The following is a 19969-nucleotide window of genomic DNA, read 5'->3' as shown; positions in this document are numbered from 1 at the left end:
CTGCCTCCGGGCTTTAAGGAGCATTCTAATTCTATACATCACCATGTAATTCAAATGCAGGGAAAGGGATGCCTTGAGTGGTTGAAACGTATATGAACATAGTGACTGTCCATTCATGCACACCATTTACCAATCTTTTCAAACGCTTTAAGTAGAACTTTTAGGATCTTTCATTGTGTACCTTTCTCGTTCTAAAAATATACATGGCTTGAAATTCAGGACAGAAAGCGTAAAATAGTTCAACGTTACAATTAGGCTTTCGAGTTGGTCGATAAAGCAAACTCGCAGCTTCTTTACGACATTATTTCTTAAAATACGAAACAAATACGTAAATTCATATTTCAGACTCCGCTGAAGAATTATACTTTTGAATCAATTGAATTAAATCAGTTAGGAAAGTGAAGGTTTTACTGCATTTGTAAAAATTTGTCTCCAAATAAACCAGACAGACTTCGAATGGAATCATCCAGAAACGTGCTAGCATGCTCCACGTGCTTGAAAACTTTCACCACTAAGCAAACCTTAAGGATTCACATGTTCACTCATGACGACGACGCGAAGGTGAAATGTGAGGTAATCATGGAAGTTTCTATTATGTCGAAATTCCATCTACCACATAGATGGACCTATTTTTGTTCTGCATTTTAGATTTGCGGACAAATCTCGAAAAATCCACCAGCCTTATCCGCTCAAATAAGAATGATTCACAGCAACCGGGACAGACCAAGTTGCGACACTTGTCACCGTGTGTTTTACACATCCGCCACTTTACGGAAACACATTAGCACCGTCCACAGCACGATCGAACGACCCCGTTTTCCATGCGGATTTCCTGATTGTGACAAATCCTATCTGTCGAAACACCATGTTTTGAAACACATTGAAACTGAACACACCGAGAATCCGACCCGATTTTCTTGCACACTTCGCGGTAGGGAATTCAAAACCAAACAAAATCTTGAGAGGCACATTTTCACCCACACCACGGAGAAAGCCTTCACGTGTTCAACTTGTGGGAGGAGCTTTTCCACATATTCAAAAAGGAAACTGCACGAGGTACAAGATGAATATTTTGTTAATGTTTTGTTAGGAAGATTCGATAAGAACAAATTTGGCGAGAAATTCTAATCAGGCAAATTTGGTGGGTTAAGAATAAATATTTGCTTATTTTGCAGGCTACACATTTTGAAAAATCTACTCGAAGAATTTTCAAGCGTGAACTTTGTGTTCGGACTTTCCTCCATAAAGGCTATTTACAGAGGCACGTCCAAATTGTACATGGAAATCGGAGGAATCGCCCGTGCACATTTTGTGAGAAGAGATTCTCGTCATCAACTGATTTGAGACGTCACGTGGAGGCGAAACATGCCGCGAACAATCACTCCTGCGACAAATGCGAATTCAGGAGCGACTCGAAAAGAAGTTTAGCCAATCACGCTTGGCGTCACAATCCGGCGAATCGACGAGAATGTTACTTCTGCAAGAAGCAGTTTGTCTGTTTTTCGAATTTGGTGACACACTGTCGACGTCACACTCTAGAAAAATTACAATTCAGGAAATTTGTTGCTGGTCCTGTATGATTTTATTATTTGATCGGCGATGTGTACATACATATTTCTCTTGTAACAATCAATTAGAATTTAAAATTTCGACAAGTTTTCACCAAACGCTGTTCATGCTTAAAACTGTCAGAGATCTGTTCACAACTTCTGAAAAATATTATATAATATTAATCGCTATAATTTACTATCCGTTTAAGTAGAATGAGGAAAAGAAGAAATGAATATCTGTACTTGTAATTAATGATGGAATATTGTTAGGCAATATCATATAAATAAAGCAGTGCTAATTACCATAAATTTTCAACCTCAATTTCGAACATTCCTGCTCCTTGTGCCATAAAAATTCTCAGAATTGCATTTAAAATGATTCAAAGCAAACATCATCTTACTACACACGCCACAGTTTTTTGATTGATTTTCAAGGAAATAAATACGGACTCTGATTTTGTGCGAGAAATTGGACAATTTTTTAATTATATCATTAAGGAAAAGTGCAGTTCGGGTGAAAAATTATGTTCCCGTAGAACACTGAATCCATTCACGGCACCGAAATGGATTGGCTTGCTCCACTTATGTATGCAATACCTGATCACTTCACAATGCTTTTCACTCACATATCTAAATAGTTTGCGTAGACATGGAAATGGAACATGTGTACATACTGTATGTATGTACATGCATGAACTTGTGTGCATCAGAGGTCAACGCCGCCGATCTCACGCCGCCGGGCTGCCATACGCTGATCGAATTTTACGCGCATCCGCCGCCGATAAATCTAATTTCCTATTCCTTTAACATTGAGACGCCGCGCCGCCGCGCCGAAAAGTCACAAAAATTGGCGCCGCCGCCGCCGCTAAATTGGTCGGCGTTGACCTCTGGTGTGTATGCATAAGAAAGAGACGAGGACTCGACATAGTGAGGGGATCCTGGATATTTTTACCACTCAAAATTTATAATTTGACCAGAAATAAGGAAATAACGGTTGTATTGAACTTAGATAATTACTTTGTCAACTGAATAGATATGCATGCAAGGTGTACTGGACGCACAATGCGGCGGCCTTATGGCCGGAAGTGGAATCAATTCCACGAAGACTATTTCCAAAATATTTTTGCATATATGGCGGTTTGGGGGCTCAAGCTCAACATTTGAAAAATTTTGGGTGACCACACCCCCTGGGGGAGGAGTTGACCCCCCTGGGGGGGGGTGTGGCTCTGAAATTAATTGCAATCGACAGATCTTCGAACCCTGATCCAAAATAATATAGCATTTACCTATCCACTATACTCCGGTAAAAAGTTATAGCCTTTCGAACATCAAAATTTTGAATTTTGCGCCGACTTTGCGACCATGTCGCGGACTACGCGACCAAACTCGGGGGTTCTAATACGTGGTGTTCCAAGTAGTTCATGCTAGAGTATCATCCTAAAAAAGAAGATTGACCGGGTCTCGTCTAGTTTAACAACAGGAATTTTTTTAAACCGTAAAAAATATAGCCGAAATTGCCTAGATCTGCAAACTAAAAAAATATTTGACTTGTTTATTTTGCAGAGATTACATAGTCCGACCATAAGTTCCCGTGAATGCATTTCCGGTGATAAAGCCCAAAGTATTAGAGCTATCTGATAGAAATTTTTGTGGATGAACAAGGTATTAATCTTGTTTAGAAATCATAACTTCGTTTTCACAATTTCCTCCACGGGCTTGTACACAAGACATAAGTCGTGGCGAAAACTGAGTTTTAATAAGGTAAATAATCTATTTTAATCAGCATAAAAAGCAACCTTTGATCAACCAAAGAGTAAATTTTAATCATTCAGTTGAGTAAAAATTCCACAACTTGTTGAGTAAAAATTCCACAACGTGTTGAGAAAAAATTCCACAACTTGTTGAGCAAAAATTACTCAACCAAGTTGAGTAAAATTTAACCAACGGTTGTGTCATCCTCTTTTTTACCCAATGTTGGACAAAATTTTACACAACCTTGTAGAAATTTTCTACAACTTTCTTTAGAGTGTAAATATATAAAATTAAAATTTTGAGACATAATCTGCAAAAACTCTGACTACTAATCTACCAACCTCTCTAGCTGCGGTTGTTAAGTTAAATATGTCACCAATTGATGGAGGTATTTCAGCAAACGTTGATCCAGCGGACTTGTCCAGAAGCTTTAAAAATATTATTTTGTAACATCGTTTTCTGTAAAAAAAATAGGTACAAATCAATATTTTGTTTTAAAATAAAATTATTAGCATATTATTAAATGTGAAAAAACTTAATCAAAACGCCTTACCTTTTAACTTACATAGCTGTATATTGAACTTATGTAGTTGGCAATTTAACCCTTAAAACTGTAACGACGACAATAGTCGTTTTATAAGAAATGGTTTAATTCGGGAGTACGACAAAAGTCGTCCTAAAAAATCGTGGTCATGGCGCGGAAGGACGACAATTGTCGTTTCTAGGAGGTCATTGATTTTCACCATTTTCTCTCCGCGGCCTAAAATTTGTTGCAATTTTGAGGGATTTCTCCTATGCCAACACAATGCTAAATTTGAAGATTTTCTTCCCAAAAATTTGGATATTTCCCTATACAACTCAACGTTAAATTTTTTATTTTCCAGTTTTTCGAGTTTTATTAAAAACTCCTGAATTTCTCCTCCCGCGCCATGACCACAACATACTTATAGCGTCCCCGATTTAATGCCTTTTCTTGTCGTTAATCATACACGTTAAAGGGTTAAAGAATTCCAATCGTTGGGTCGTTTTTAGTTAATTTCAAAAAAGCGAATAAATTTACTGATGTTTCTTTTGTGACTCGAGTAACCAACTGGCGGCATGACGTGGCTGATAGCGACACCAAGTGGACAGAGTAGGTTTACTCAAATGTTGAGTAAAAATTGATCAACTCTTTGGCATTTTTCACCCAACATTGATTAATTGTATATTTAATCAACAAAAAGTCAAATTTTGCTCAAGGTTAGCAAAAATCTGCTTTACTCAACTTTGTTGTGTAAATTTTACTCACATGAAGTTTAAACTTTGTCCAATGTTGTAAAAAATTTGACCAACCTCATTTTACTCAACTAGCTTTACTCAACTTTATTTAGAGTGTAATAATTCATGTGCGCTCTAAATGAAGCAAGTAAAATATACTTCAGGTTTAATAAAAAGATGAATGACACAACTAAAAGGTAATTTCCAAAAGTTTGCTAAATTCAACAAACGGTGTCATCTTATATTTTGGACCAATTTTGCACAAGCGTATGTAGGACAAAGAGCTTCTGGATGTGTCATCCTCCTTTATATCAACTTTGAATATGTCCATTCTACATATTTTTATTTTGAGTGTGGTTATTCACATCACTTAAAAGCGTCGCTTCGCACCATGTTTTTTTTGGAAAATTAAAGAAGTTTGAGAAGCGATGCTCTTTTTCCTCGAATATTTCCGCAACAAAATAAACTGAAGCAACGCAGGGTACACAAGTAGCGCAAGAGTGCTGAGAATGCGATACAAAATAAAGAAACCAAAGATTGCCGAATCTGAATTATTTAAAAATAACAAAATAATTGAGATTTCCTCATTCTATCTTGCTACTCTGAAAAATTATGCATCTTACATGTTTTACTATTTTATCAATCCTTATTAATTAATCAATCCTACTGTTTCATATGTCCTACATGTTAGTTTCAATTTTTGAAAATTCTCATTTTGCCCCAACCACAATCCCTGGTTGCGAGGGGGTGTGGCACAACTCGGGTACACTTAATTTAACTCTATTTCATACATAGATTCAATTTTTGTAAAAATCTCATTTTGCCCCGACCACAACCCCTGGCGCCCGAGGGGTGTGACACAACTCGGGAACACTTAATTCAACTCTACTTCATCGATAGATTCAATTCTTCTAAAAATCTCACTTTGCCTCAACCACCGGCATTTTGGGGTCCGGTTGACCCCAAAATGTGGGGGGAACCTCCCCCTGGGGTCGTTTGTATGATGCCGCAAACCGATTTCGATTATCTCGATCCGTTCTCCTGTTATCGTGTTGACAGACAGACAGACAGACAGACAGACTAACTAACTCATCGCATAAAGTAGCTTGCGCTACTTAATAAAGAAGTTACAAAATATAGGAGTCTCACCGTTTTCACAGTGTCTTGCAGTTCATAGTGACCGTTTCGTATATAGTCATGTCTTTCAGGGCACATTGGAAACAATGTCGCCATCCAGATTGTATACTATGTATGTAACAGTGTTATTACAACTATATAATGATAGCATGCTGTGTACACGTAAAAGTCGACTATGCTAAAAAAAACACGAACAACTTTTGCTTTGAAAACGAAATTATCAAAAGAATTGCATACGTAACTACTTAAAGTTGTGAAATGCCGCAAAGCTAAAGGTTAACAATGCTTGTGCCGTTTACATAAATACCTGCATGATTTTACAGGCAACACATTTGGAAAAATCTACCAAGAGGATTTTCAAGTGTGAACTCTGTTCTGAGGCTTTCTTACGAAGGTCACACTTAGCAAATCATATCCACATTGTGCATGAAAATCAGAGGAATCATCCATGTAAATTTTGTGGCAAAAGATTCTCGACATCGAGCAATATGAGAAATCACGTGGAAGCGAGACATCCTGTGGATACGGAGAAAATTCATTCCTGTGACCAGTGCGAATACAAGAGTCACTCGAAAGTAAATTTGGCATACCACAGGCGGCGTCACAATCCTGCGAATCGACGAGAATGCTACTTCTGCCAGAAGCTGCTCGTCTGTTTCTCGAAACTGGTGAGACACTGTCGTCGTCATACTTTAGAATAGTGTACATAGCGGAGGATAGTTGTTGTTAGTCTTGTCTGATTTATTATTAGACCAGCGATATTGTGAATATGTACTCATCACATTACGAGTGAAATTCGTTTAAATTTTCCTGAAAAATGATAAGGATCACATTTTCTCCCCATTTACAGGGGACTATCTTGAATATACACATAGTGTAATGCTTTGTACGCGTAATTATTGATGAAATTATGTTTCTCAAAATTGTATAAAGCGAATAAATTGACGTTGTTAATGGCGATAATTAGTAAACATTTGAATTATTCAGGAAATCCTTGATTTACATAAAAATTTTCAGAGTTGCACGTACATATGTGTCTAAACTCTGTTTAGGTACATGCAAATCAAAGGTCAAGGCATCCTATCTTTGCCATGTTAATTATAACGATAGGGCACACCGGGGGGATGGGGGTCAAAATTTCCCGAAAATCTACCACGTGATTTATGTATGGCCCCCGTGTTAGGTAAACCTCAGGGAAGGGATCCCTTGAATGGTATCACACATGTTTCTTCAAGTCATTGCCCCTGCCCGTAGACCATTTACACCTTCACTCGAATCTCACAAGCATTCGTTACCCTTCTCTTCTAAAAATACACTGGGTCTGAAATTTAACGGATACCAGCAAAGCTACAGAAGAGGCTTGGTTCTAGGCTCACAATTTGGCACAGGACGTCAGCTACGTCGCTACTACATATGTACGACACTGAATTACTCAACTTTTTCGGGAAAATAGATATATACAAATATTTGTACACACATACATAAAAATACTTATTACCAAGTCATATGAAGCGAACCGTTGGAGAAAGTACAGTTCGAGTTTGTTGGCTAATTTTTTTCCACATTATAATGTGGACTTAGAATGGATCTACCTCCAGAGAATGGATGGACATGTTCGACGTGCTTAAAAACGTTCACCACTAAATCTCACTTAAATCGTCACGTGGTCACGCATGATGCCCATGCAAAGGTGAAATGTGAGGTATGTAATCGCAACATAACGTAAAGTGATTTCAAAACCAAGTACGTCCATCCCTTTGTGCCCTACTTTTTAGATCTGCGGGAAAATTTCTAAAAATCCAGTCACTTTATCCTCCCACATAAAAAGGCTTCACACCTGCCGCGACCGACCAAGTTGCGACATCTGCCACCGGGTATTTTCCAGATCTACAACTTTGCGGAGACACATTACCACCGTCCACAGCACGCTCGAACGACCTCGTTTTCCATGTGAATTTCCCGGATGTGGAAAAACCTACTCGAGCAGTCGAAGTCTATCGCAACACGTAAAAACTGAGCATGCCAACAAGCCGACCCGATTTTCGTGTCCACTATGCGGCCGAGAATTCAAATCCAAAGGAAATCTTGAGCGGCACATTTCTACCCACACGACGGAGAAAACCCACGTTTGTTCCACTTGTGGGAGGAGCTTCGGCCAGTTTTCCGTGATGAAATGTCACGAGGTATTTATAAATGAATGCCAAATCAGGAAGGATAAAACGATGAAGACAATATTAATCAATTGAAATGAAACACGAATTTATTTTTAATTTACAGGTTACACATCTCGAAAAATCTAACCGTAGGATTTTTAAATGCGAACTTTGTCCCCAAACTGTCTCAAGGAAAGCCGACTTACTACGGCATACCCAAATTGTACATGAAAATCGGAGGAATCATCCGTGCACATACTGTGACAAACCATTCTCGACATCTAGGGACATGCGACGTCACGTGGAGGCGAAGCATCCCGCGAACAAGGAGAAAGTTCATTCCTGTGACAAATGCGAGTACCAGAGTCATTCCAGAAACAATTTAGCCCATCACGTTAGGCGCCACAACCCTGCGAATCGACGAGAGTGCTACTTCTGCAAGAAGCCGTTTTTCTACTTTACAAAATTGGTGGCACACTGTCGTCGTCATACTCTGGAACAGTGAGAACTAAGGAAATTTGTTTTTGGATCTTGTCTGATTTAATTTAGGCCGCCGATATGTACTCATCTGAACACAACAATTACATAAAATACAAAAATTGGACACATTTTTCAGATCGGCTGATTAAATTTACATATTTACATATTAGTAAAAATTAATCGTCTAATATCTGTTCTATCAGGTTCTGAATATTCTTTACGTGTTTTTTTATCTAACTATCTACATATGTAGGTGCAGCTTAATATCCCCAGCGCATGCACTTGAAAGAAGTCGCAGTATGTAGCTGGGTTGAAATAAATGCTATAGTCCTTTATTCTCGACATACAACCGCTTGGAGTCATAAAAATTCTCAGATTGGTGCTTAGAGAATAGCCCACTTTAGAAATGTCGTACTTATGTAAGTGCATATATTGTAAATAATGTTAAACTAAAATAAATGAGCATTACTGTTTAACAATTTATGGTAACCTTTTGAAAAATGATATTCCTCACATGCACATCCTATCCATTTACATGAGAATATCCACAATATTTATACAGGTACTGAAAACAATTATGCGTGGTAAAATTTCTAAGCAATAAATCTAAGTAAAATAAATCAAAATAAATCAAAATTTCCATAATTGTTAAACCTTAAGTTTCGACATGTTTTATATACAAAATTATCACATTTCACATTATCACATCTATTTTGATGAAACCCTAAAATAATTTACATATTCGGGTACGCTGCTGCTCCAAGTCATTACCCTTACCTGCAGACCATTTGCATATTTACCTTCACTCGCTTCAGGGCTTCTACGAACATTCTTTTCCCTTCTCTTCCTAAAAATACACTTGACCTGAAATTTATGTACAACACAAAAAAAACATCAGAAGGTTAGCTATGCACACATTTTCAAGTTGTTGCTCAAGTTGGATCCTTCGACACTATTACGGCATTGGTTCACTAAAATACATACGTAGGAAATAAATGCATATTTACGATTCAGTGAAAACCGGTGGAATAATTATAATTCCATCTTTAAAGGAAAGCTCAGTTCGGGTTTACGCATTTCCCTAATTATTTTTCTAGATAGTGCGAAAAATATTTCATTCAAACTATTTCGAATGGACGAAAGGAAAGGAAACGAATTGACGTGTTCCACGTGCGTAAAAACGTTCAGCAATAAGCAAAACTTAAACCGTCACATGGTCACGCATGACTCCGATGCGAAGGTGAAATGTGAGGTAACTTTCCAAATTTACAAACTTCAAGCGAAATTTTATAATTCAACCAACCAGAGTTTTCGTCCTACTTTTCAGATCTGCGGGAAAATTTCTAAAAATCCAACAACCTTGGCCGTTCACATAAAAATGTTTCACACCGACCGGGACCGACCCCGTTGTACTATTTGTCACCGTGCACACGTCTGCAAATTTATTGAAACACATTAGTGCCGTGCACAGCACGTTGAAACGGCCTCGTGTTTTATGTGGGTTTCCTGACTGCGGCAAATCCTACCTAAGGAAAAGCGATGCTTCGACCCATATGAAAACTGAACATGCCGAGAATCCGACCCGATTTCGGTGCACTCTTTGCGGGAAAGAAAGTAAAACCAGACAAAACCTTGAGACGCACATTTCCACTCACACGACTGAGAAGGCGCACATTTGTTCCACGTGTGGGAGGAGCTTCGCAAGTGCGAGCAATTTAAACAGTCACGAGGTAAAATTATGTGTCTCACACGAAAATACTTTATTGGATAAAATTTAAAAAAAAATTGTGACGCTATAATATACAGGGTGGTTAAAATGTCACGCTACAATGGAAAATTTTTCGATGAGAAAAATTTGTAAATTTCCATTAGTTACCGAAATTTTGTCTCTAAAATTCAATGTTTTAAGAATTTCGTCATCAGTTTTCCATCAGTTTTGATAATAATTATAAAAATCTTAATCCAAAATCTTGTAACTAATGGGGATTTAGGGATTTCTTCCATTGAAAAATTTTCCATTGTTGCGTGACATTTAAACCACCCTGTATATTTATATGTATATGCGTACTTTACAGGTTATACATTTGGAAAAATCGACCCGGAGGATTTTCAATTGTGCAATTTGTCCTTATATTTCCTTACGTGGATCTGACTTAAAAAAGCATATCCAATTTGTGCATGAAGATCAGAAGAAGTATCCGTGCACATTTTGCGACCAAAGATTTTCGACATCAGCCAAGCTGAGACTTCACGTCGAGGCGATACATACCGGAAATACCGAGAAGATTCATGCAACAATTGTGAACTCAAGACCAACTCAAAACCCAGTTTGGCCCATCACGCGAAGCGCCACAATCCTGCGAATCCGGCTTGGGGCGCCTAATTTCTTTGCCCAGGTAAGATTTCGGGCTAGATCGGGGCCTGGTGGGGAAAATGTTCTTTTGGAAGGGGACATTCATAAATTATGTAACTCGAGAGGGTGCCCAAAGCTCCAATGACATCGTGCCCATGTGGTACATATCAGGGCTCCTGATTCAGGAGGGATGGGGGAAAGAAAATCTCACTATTTTCCTTACCATAATTTATTTCCCTTGTGATGGTTGCGAATTGAGCGGTTATACTGAAGCTGGGCTCCGTTCTGCCTCCTCTAAAAAGTCCTGTTTGATGGGTTTTGAGCGTGCACGCACTCTCGCCTACTTTTGCACGGAGTCATGTGAAATTTTCAACTTTGTCCTAGAGATGCGAAATTTGGCATGCACATGCACCAACATATGCTGCATCATGATATAACATCAATTCCCGTTCCGTTCGCTATAAATTTTTCAGGAAAAATCAAAAACCAAACGGAATAGGGGTGACATTTGGTTTTCGATGTTTTCTGAAAAATTTATAGCGAACGGAACGGGAATTGATGTTATATCATGATGCAGCATATGTTGGTGCATGTGCATGCCAAATTTCGCATCTCTAGGACAAAGTTGAAAATTTCACATGACTCCGTGCAAAAGTAGGCGAGAGTGCGTGCACGCTCAAAACCCATCAAACAGGACTTTTTAGAGGAGGCAGAACGGAGCCCAGCTTCAGTAAATCTCGGTCAGTCGGGCACCAGCTCTGACAAATATTCTTAATTAAGGACCTAAGTTATCCATGCTATTTTTAAATCCAGAGGCTTTGAATGGCCGTAGGCATGTGGTTCTTTCAAGTTATTGCCCTTGCAAGCAGGCGACGTACCTTCACTCGCTTCAGGACTTCGGGAACATTCATATATTACGTCATTGAAACGGTTGGTCGGTGGTTTTGATTAGCCTATCTTACTAGTGTTAAGCTTTACATGAATAGAGTGGGGAAGGGGTGGGTGAGTGGTCTAAAAATCGCCGTTTTTATAACGACGTAATTTATGCATGTGCCCTTCTTATTAATCTGAACCCTTCTCTTTCTAAAAATATTCTTGGTATGAAATTTACAACACAAGTAAACTTAAAGAAGTTTAGTTTTCGTTGGCAGGCAATGCAAACTTGGAGCTTCCTCACCACTAAGGGATTAAGGTCAAAATACGAAAAAAATAAATAAAGTTTCGAATTCCAGGTAAGAATTTTAACCAAATAATTAAAGGAAGGTGTATGTAGGGTTTCTCGCTAAACTATTTTTCCACTTAGGATAGAAAGATTGCAAATGGCTCGACGTGGAGGAAATGAATCGTCATGCTCTACGTGCTTAAAAACATTCCGCACTAAAGCAAATTTAACCCGTCACATGTCAACACATAACCTCGACGCGAAGGTCAAATGCGAGGTACTCGTCTGAATTTAAATGTAACATTTTCAAATTTAAACCAACCACAGATGCACATCAGTTTTTGTTCTACTCTTCAGATCTGCGCAAGAATTTTTAGAAATCCACGAACCTTATCCAACCATATAAAAAGGCTTCACACCAACCGGGACCGAGCCATTTGCGACGTCTGTCACCGCGGATTTTTCAGCCCTGACAATCTGAGAAGACACATTAGTGCGGTTCACTGCACGATTACAAGGCCTCGTTTTCCATGCGGATTTCCTGCCTGTGACAAATCCTACCTTACGAAAGCCGATGTGTCGAAGCACATAAAAATAGAACACGCCGAGAATCCGGCACGATTTCCGTGCACACTTTGCGGTAAAGAATTTAGAAGCAAGCACAACCTTGACGCCCACATTTCCACCCACACGACGGAGAAGCCGTACAGTTGTTTCACTTGTGGGAGGCATTTCTCAAATGCATACAAATTAAAAATACATGAGGTAAAAAAAAGTATGTATGTACATTTTTACTGTGAACAATTTGGTTATGCTAGTGAAGAAACAATTTATTTAGCCACTCATCCATAAATACTTCGTTATTTTACAGGTTACACATTTGGAACAATTTGCCCGGAGAATTTTCAAGTGTGAAATTTGTGATCAGACTTTCTTGCTTAAAGGTTATTTACAAAGGCATATCCAAGCTGTGCATGAAAATCGGAGGAATCATCCTTGCACATTTTGCGACAAGAGATTCTCGAGATCAGACAACTTGCGACGTCACGTTGAAGCGACCCATACCGGAAATGAGAAAATTCATTCATGTGACAAATGCAATTTTAGGAGCCATTCGAAAGGAACTTTAGCCCACCACGCGAAGCGTCACAATCCGGCGAATCGACGAGAATGCTACTTCTGCCAGAAGCAGTTTTTCTACTTTTCGAAATTGGTGACACACTGTCGTCGTCACACTTTGGAACAGTTTAAATGATGGAAATTTGCTGTTGTTCCTGTCGGATTTTACAGAGGGTGTACCACTTATTTTGAGAAGAATTCAGCTATTTTTCGTACCTACATATGATTTTTTTTGGGTGATTAACTTGCTCTATCGGATGCCCCTTATTCTGGGCTACAAGTCTGCAGCGCTTATTCTTCGATGAAAACACTTCCTTACACATTTTAAGGCTTATTTTTAACCACTCGTCCAAAAAACTTTTCCAAAGTCCATATAAAGTCGTACCTAATTTGTACATTTTCTCCACGACGCGCAGCAGATTGACCATCTCCCGTTACGGTCATCTACCTTGGACAAAGCGTCGTCGATTGTGACCCCCTATTCGTCCGCAACTCCAGCAGGGTAGTTCCCTTAGCGCTTTTTAGCGCTAAAACTTGCCATTAGCCGTGTGACGCTGGTTCAACGCATGCAGTTTTGTCTTTGTCCGTTTGATTTTGTCCCAATCTCTTTTCATGACCCTTTGAATAGTTGTGGGATTCGGGTCTAGTAGTTTCGCCATACTGCGAATGCTCTTTGGGATTTCCTGGTCGATCAAACGGTTGAGCTTCGTTTTTAGCTTTTTCGGCCGATTTACTAGGGGGCGGTTTATAGGGGGAGGAGGGAGTCCCTGATTAATGACTCGTCTTCTAACACGTCCTACATTTATTATTCTATAAATTGAGGCCAAAGAAATTTCATGCCCACGTGAATTAAGCCTTTTTTATCACATTTCCGGTGAAATTCTGACTGGAAAACTTTTTCAGTGTACCTCAACTTAAAATGGTCATGGTGGAGCCATTTTTCAGAATTTAGAGTAGAAAAAAATCAGAGTCTTATCTAATTTGTTTGTCTATCAAACAGTTTAGGCCGGGTTTGCGTAAGTTGTGCCAGTTTTTTCGCGCGAGCGTTTGAAAATTTCTCATATTAAGTTGTAGTATTGCGCGCAGGTGTTTCCAAATTTCCCTAAGCAGATCATAATAAATGATCATCCGATATTTGTTAAAAGCTTTTGAAAAATCACATTAACCACATGCATTTCCTGACAATTTATGCAGTAATTTATGTACCCAACAAATGCACATGCATGTACATAAATTGTTATGGACGAAATTACATTTTTCAAAATTTGTTATGAATAAAACGAAGAGGTTAATTGCTTTAATTTTTGAAATATAATTTTCCCCCTTCAATAATTGGACGTCATTCAGTCGCGGAACTATAAATTTTGGGCGGGATATAATTAACGACCCCCCTAATGTTAAGGTTTTTGTCCCCTAAATTGCGGAAATGAACCCACATTGATTTTTGCGCCCACGTAATTGATTTTTTACCCCCTAATAAAATGACCGGAAAAAGACTGAAAATCAAGTGCAATTACATATATTTAGATCGGACTTGTCAAGGATACTCAAAGTAATTTAAATATTAAGAATGAAAAGGTTTTGGAGCACTTTGGTGGGCCCCTGATTTTTCTGAGTATGTATGTAGAATTTAGTATAAGGTTTCATAAGTAATGATATTTTGTAGTTGTATGAAAATGCCTTTATTTCTTTGTATTGTAATTGAGTGTCTCATAACCTCGTGATTTTGAGTTTTCCGGTTCTCTTGGGCTTGGGCCACTATTTTTTCTGTTGCTGTGTGAGTGAATAATTGTATGGATTATTCTTGGGTTTGAGTTGGTCATGAGAAGTCATGTAAAATTAATGTTCCAACGAATTAATTGATTCTAATTAAATAAAGTGGTTTAGTAAATGTAATTGGCTTTACTAGTTCCAGCTTTGATTTTAAAGTAAAGAATCGCAAGAATCATAAGTCACGAGAAGAGTTTTAAAGTCATACACCGCATTCCACTCGGCAATTTTTAAGTGAGGACTTATCTACGGGTAGTAGGTCTGCTCCCTCAACAATGTACCTGTTTCCTGAATTGAGACATGGTACTACTGTTCATCAGTTGTCATCCACAATGACTGAGGAACCACGTGGAAGCGAGACATCCGATGAGTAAAAGGAAGGTTTATTCATGCGAGAAATTCGAATTCATAACCCATTGTAAACAAAGTTTATCCAATCATGAGAGATGTCATAATCCTGTGCATCGACGAGAACGCTGGACTCAAACGACAGGTTGTGAGTGTCCCTTGTGAGATATTCAACAACGTAATTTTCGAATGGCCTCCTTCTTATTTCCATTTCCTTGGATGGGATTACATAGTTGACTAGTGGCAAGGTCGTGTTCCTTGTAAGAAAGCTTGTTTCAAGACGAACGGTCCCTTTGCTCTATAGCATTCACCTGCCTGGACTTTGGTCAGGCTCCTCAGTTCATCCTTCTGACCCTTCTAAAAATATATTTCTTGTGCACGTACATAGACAAGGGTTTGTGTTAAGCACACTTACGAATCAGTCAGCATTCTATGCACACACACTCAAAAATCAGCTCTTCCGGTCCATTTTGTCGTCTGTTTTGAAAATGTTGGACAATCATAAGGTCGGTATTCGGATAACGTAGACATTTCGACGCCGTGCGTAATTCAGGAAAAGTGCAGTTTTGCTTATAAATTCGTAAACTCATTTAAACTGATTTGGAAATGCAGAATTAAGAAAATGGGCTCAAAACAAGAAAAAGTTTGGAAATGCTCCACCTGCTCAAAAACATTTCCAACTAAGCAGAGATTAACCAATCATATTGTCACGCACGACCCCGAGGCGAAGGTGAAATGTCAGGTAACCATTTGAATTTGCAACGCTGAGACTAATTTTACAATTTGGACCAGGATGACACATCTCATTGCCCTCGTGATGTTTAGATTTGCGGAAAATTCTTCAAAAATCCTCAAACCTTATCATCCCACATGTCAAGGCTTCATAGTAATAGGAAACGACCAAGTTGTACCCTTTGTCACCGGGTGTTCTGTTCACCTTCCTACCTCTGGAAACACATTGACGCAGTCCACCGCAGGACCGAACGGCCTCGATTTACATGCGAATTTCCAGGATGTGGGAAAACCTACTTGAACAAGGAAGATGCATCGCAACACATAAAATCTGAACACACCGAGAATCCGACCCGATTTCCGTGCACTCTTTGCGGCAGAGAATTCAAAATCCGACGATACCTTCAGGCACACATTTCCACCCACACGACGGAGAAGGCGCACATTTGCTCCACGTGTGGGAGGAGGTTCGCCCAACGGTCAGCCATGAATGCTCACGAGGTAGCAATAAATTGGCCTCGTATTGTAAAAAAGCCTCATAAATACTTATGAATATATTTGACAGGTGACACATTTGGAAAAGTCGCTGCGAAAGATTCTAAAGTGTGAACTTTGTCCTCGCACTTTCTTTTCTGGAGCTGACTTACGACGACATGTTCAATTTGTGCATGAAAATCGCAGGAATCATCCTTGTACATTTTGTCACCAACGATTCTCGACCTCTTCCGATATGCGGCGCCACGTGGCGGCGAGACATCCCGCGAATAGTGAGAAGATTCATTCCTGCGACAAATGTGAATTCATGACCCACATGAAACAATATTTAGTTCAACACGCGAGGCGTCATAATCCTGCGCATCGACGAGAATGTTACTTCTGCAGAAAAGAATTTTTCCACTCTTCGGCACTTGTGCAACACTTTCGTCATCATACCCTAGAGAAGTGAGAATTGAGAAAATATGTATTTTTCGATTTTAATGTCAGGCGAGTTGTGATATGCATGTGTTTACATATGTACATACATACTCGTCTTCCTTACGACTCCCATGTGAAAATTAAAACTGTACATACCTATTTAATTCTTGGAAGCGAGAAGAATGTTACTTTTGCAAGAAGGGGTTTTTCTACTTTTCGGATTTGGTTGTACACTTTCGCTGTCATACTTTGGAACAGTAGAAATCGAGGAAATTTCCTGTTACTCTTGTCTGATTTTTTATGATTAGGGCGGCGATATGAACAAACTAAACTTACTTGTTACACTCATTTAAAATTTAATTATTGAGCAAGTTTTTCTAAGACGTTGGTCAAAATAAATAATCTGAAATCTGTACATATGTGTACACCGCTTCTGAAAAGTGGTATCCTTGACATATATAACCTATCAATAAAAGAGCTGTTCTATTCTTCGGACATGGTGTCACACGTCCGTCGTCACACTTTGGAATACTGATCCCCCAGCAGATTAAGATTCAAAAACTCGACAATTTTTTCGGAAATGTCGATCGTATGTAAATATACCTGCAGTTGGTATCGTCCCTAATCTGTTATAACAGATTGCATTGAGACTTTCAATTTGAGAAGCTGTTACAGCTTTTAAAAAACTTATATATTTTGCATGAAAATTCAGCTCTTTTACATTCCGGGGAATATCCCCAACAAATGTACATGTAATTGTTGATTTAATTATTTTTCGAATTTCTTGAATAAACCGGGGTAATTTAGTGTAATTTTTGAGGCTACATTTTAAAAATGCAACCACTGTGTGTGGTCGGTTTTACGTTTACATGCTTAACGTACTTACACTACATCTAGGCCCCGATCTTGCCCGGGCAAAAAAAAAAGAATCTTAATCCACAATTGGTTGCCCTTGCTCATATTGCCACGTCTCTCGCTATTATTCTCCTGGTTCAACTAAAAACAATTATTTGACTGAAATTTTGAATTTTTAATGTGAGCTAAACAAAAAAATAATTTGCAGACTTATTTGTTCCTTCTTGCTCTTCCCAATAAAAATTTCACTGCTGAAATTTCTAAATTTTTCTATCGTGTAAAATAAAAGTGAAGCAGGATAATTGTTTCTACATGTTTGTACAAAAAAGTTGAGATTGTTGCTGGGTATGATCACACAGGAATCTGGGATCACAAAAATGTAACTTTCATCAAAATCATGAGGAGAAGGAGGCATGTCCATGTCCAGCTGGGCCGATGAAGTCGAGGAGGATGGTGAGTTGTTTTTTTGAGTGTGGTGGAGAGGATTTTTTAATAAATTTCTAAATACGTATGTTTCATAAAGACGAACGAGTGGATCGTATTGCCGACGGCGCCTCGCACCTCTCGCGGTCCAGCTTATGAAGATGCGCAGATTCCAAAAGTGAAGTTGAAGCACATGACAATAAAGCATTTTCCGTGGTTTTCAAAGCTTTGAGGGGGCGTTGCGGCGGAAATTTGGCCATGGCAGCAGTAGCGTACCAACGGTGGTATATCATGGTCAGGCCTGCGGCCCGAAGGGGCCCGCGCGAGGTCGGCTGCTTAACACTAGATATAATGGACTTTTTGTGCATTGAGTATTTTACAAAAAAATACAAAAAAAAAACATATTTCGAGACTAATAATAATCTTTTTGAAAATCCAGAATTATGTAAATCGATAGATCTTGTGTGTGAGCAATTATTTTTCGACAAATATTCTCAAAATAAATAAGTTGAAATAAAAGTTGACTGAAAATGTGTTTACTTTAGAGAAGCTTGCTACAAGTCGCCACAATTTAGTGCATGAAGATAGGTATTAATAAACATGTTTCTACTAGAAACTTCCTACACTCACCTCTGGGCTTTAACGAATATTTTTATCCTTTAGTTAACCTGGTCATTGAAAGCGAGGCCACCCATGTATGCAGACCATTTATGTACAACTTCACTCGCTTCAGGACTCTCACATACATTCTGCACCTTTTTCTTTCTAAAAATAAATATGGTCTCAAGTTTATGTAAAAGCAGACATACTGCGAGAGGTAAGGTTTTAGACTTTCATGTTGGACGACTAACTATTACGGTTCATTGAAATACGAACGAAATAAATCCATATTTCCGATTCAAAACCCGTACAATTTTAACCAAATCATTAAAAGAAAGTGTACTTCGGGTTGCGTGCTAGATTTTTTCCAAATAAGATTTCGAATGGATCCCCGTCCTAAAAATGTTTGGACATGTGTCACGTGCTCCAAATCGTTCACCACCAAAGGAAGCTTGCAGCATCACATGATAAGGCATGATGCCAACGCGAAAGTGAAATGCGGGGTAATCGTCTACATAAGCTCATATCCTGAAAGTAATTTAAAAGCTCAACCAATCACATACATCAGTTTGTTTGTTACTTTTCAGACATGCGGGAAAATTTCGAAACACCCACTAGCCTTATCAATCCACATAAAAATGAATCACACCAACCGGGACCGACCACGTTGCGAGATCTGTCAGCGTATATTTTACAAGCCCGAAACTTTACGCAACCACATAAAGAACATTCACAGCACGGTAAAACGACCTCGCTTTCCATGTGAACTTCCCGGATGTGGAAAAACCTACTTAAATCGTGAAAGTGTATCACGGCACATAAAAACTGAACATTCCGAGAATCCGGTCCGATTGCCGTGCTCTCTTTGCGGTAAAGAATTCAAAACCAGATACAAACTTGGGGCGCACATTTCCACCCACACGACGGAGAAGACACACAGTTGCTCCACTTGTGGGAGGAGCTTCACCAATTTTTCAGGCATGAAACGCCACGAGGTACCAATTAATAGGCCATGAAAATATTTTGTTGGGTCAAACGAACGAAAAATTTAACGAATCATAAGTATTTCTTAGTTTTTCAGGCTACACATTTGGAGAAATCTACCCGACGCATTTTCAAGTGTCAACTTTGTCCTCAGATTTCTCTGAGTAGGACCAGCTTACAAACGCACATCCAATTTGTGCATGAAAAACGGAGGAACTATCCGTGCACATTTTGTGACAAAAGATTCTCGATGTTATGCACTATGAGACGTCACATGGATGCGAGGCATCCCGAGAATGAGGAGAAGAATCTCTCCTGCGACAAGTGCGAATTCAAGACCCACGCAAAATTTTATTTAGCCAGGCACGCGAGGACTCAC

At 38.9% G+C, this 19969-nt stretch overlaps 4 protein-coding genes across 5 annotated transcripts; all 4 read left to right on the top strand.

The window, feature by feature from the left end:
* The first annotated feature begins 228 nt into the window (after positions 1-228).
* Positions 229-1872, top strand: LOC110855689 (oocyte zinc finger protein XlCOF26). Its single transcript, XM_022104101.2, has 3 exons — positions 229-573; positions 649-1056; positions 1176-1872. The coding sequence occupies exons 1-3, from the start codon at positions 457-459 to the stop codon at positions 1578-1580; spliced, it is 930 nt and encodes a 309-aa protein (XP_021959793.1). The 5' UTR covers positions 229-456; the 3' UTR covers positions 1581-1872.
* Positions 1873-7065: 5193 nt separating this feature from the next.
* Positions 7066-8808, top strand: LOC110855506 (zinc finger protein 525). Its single transcript, XM_022103912.2, has 3 exons — positions 7066-7398; positions 7472-7879; positions 7974-8808. The coding sequence occupies exons 1-3, from the start codon at positions 7279-7281 to the stop codon at positions 8352-8354; spliced, it is 909 nt and encodes a 302-aa protein (XP_021959604.1). The 5' UTR covers positions 7066-7278; the 3' UTR covers positions 8355-8808.
* Positions 8809-11786: 2978 nt separating this feature from the next.
* LOC118437429 (PR domain zinc finger protein 5-like) lies at positions 11787-14928 on the top strand. Its single transcript, XM_035856423.1, has 4 exons — positions 11787-11914; positions 11986-12121; positions 12202-12609; positions 12716-14928. The coding sequence occupies exons 2-4, from the start codon at positions 12002-12004 to the stop codon at positions 13097-13099; spliced, it is 912 nt and encodes a 303-aa protein (XP_035712316.1). The 5' UTR covers positions 11787-11914; positions 11986-12001; the 3' UTR covers positions 13100-14928.
* Positions 14929-15061: 133 nt separating this feature from the next.
* On the top strand, positions 15062-18433 carry LOC118437428 (zinc finger protein 33B-like). 2 transcript variants are annotated; one of them, XM_035856422.1, is made up of 6 exons: positions 15062-15621; positions 15694-15823; positions 15907-16314; positions 16379-16755; positions 17943-18036; positions 18107-18433. In XM_035856422.1, the coding sequence occupies exons 2-6, from the start codon at positions 15704-15706 to the stop codon at positions 18236-18238; spliced, it is 1131 nt and encodes a 376-aa protein (XP_035712315.1). In that variant the 5' UTR covers positions 15062-15621; positions 15694-15703; the 3' UTR covers positions 18239-18433. The 2 variants fall into 2 exon arrangements, with proteins under 2 accessions (XP_035712315.1, XP_035712314.1); XM_035856421.1 differs by having other exon boundaries at positions 15067-15823; positions 18107-18432.
* The last annotated feature ends 1536 nt before the right edge of the window (positions 18434-19969 follow it).

This window comes from Folsomia candida, unplaced genomic scaffold, assembly GCF_002217175.1.
Source record: "Folsomia candida strain VU population unplaced genomic scaffold, ASM221717v1 Fcan01_Sc013, whole genome shotgun sequence".
NCBI lineage: Eukaryota > Metazoa > Arthropoda > Collembola > Entomobryomorpha > Isotomidae > Folsomia > Folsomia candida.
The sequence above is the reverse complement of the archived record's forward strand: the minus strand, read 5'-3'. Positions and strand labels throughout refer to the sequence as shown.

Excerpts from the sequence above, each read along its gene's own strand:
- LOC110855689 (XM_022104101.2), top strand. The coding sequence starts at position 457 with ATGGAATCATCCAGAAACGTGCTAGCATGCTCCACGTGCTTGAAAACT. Across the intron at positions 574-648 it reads ACGCGAAGGTGAAATGTGAG|ATTTGCGGACAAATCTCGAA; the intron begins GTAATCATGGAA and ends TCTGCATTTTAG. Across the intron at positions 1,057-1,175 it reads CAAAAAGGAAACTGCACGAG|GCTACACATTTTGAAAAATC; the intron begins GTACAAGATGAA and ends CTTATTTTGCAG.
- LOC110855506 (XM_022103912.2), top strand. The coding sequence starts at position 7,279 with ATGGATCTACCTCCAGAGAATGGATGGACATGTTCGACGTGCTTAAAA. Across the intron at positions 7,399-7,471 it reads ATGCAAAGGTGAAATGTGAG|ATCTGCGGGAAAATTTCTAA; the intron begins GTATGTAATCGC and ends CCTACTTTTTAG. Across the intron at positions 7,880-7,973 it reads CCGTGATGAAATGTCACGAG|GTTACACATCTCGAAAAATC; the intron begins GTATTTATAAAT and ends TTTAATTTACAG.
- LOC118437429 (XM_035856423.1), top strand. The coding sequence starts at position 12,002 with ATGGCTCGACGTGGAGGAAATGAATCGTCATGCTCTACGTGCTTAAAA. Across the intron at positions 12,122-12,201 it reads ACGCGAAGGTCAAATGCGAG|ATCTGCGCAAGAATTTTTAG; the intron begins GTACTCGTCTGA and ends TCTACTCTTCAG. Across the intron at positions 12,610-12,715 it reads ACAAATTAAAAATACATGAG|GTTACACATTTGGAACAATT; the intron begins GTAAAAAAAAGT and ends GTTATTTTACAG.
- LOC118437428 (XM_035856422.1), top strand. The coding sequence starts at position 15,704 with ATGGGCTCAAAACAAGAAAAAGTTTGGAAATGCTCCACCTGCTCAAAA. Across the intron at positions 15,824-15,906 it reads AGGCGAAGGTGAAATGTCAG|ATTTGCGGAAAATTCTTCAA; the intron begins GTAACCATTTGA and ends CGTGATGTTTAG. Across the intron at positions 16,315-16,378 it reads CAGCCATGAATGCTCACGAG|GTGACACATTTGGAAAAGTC; the intron begins GTAGCAATAAAT and ends TATATTTGACAG.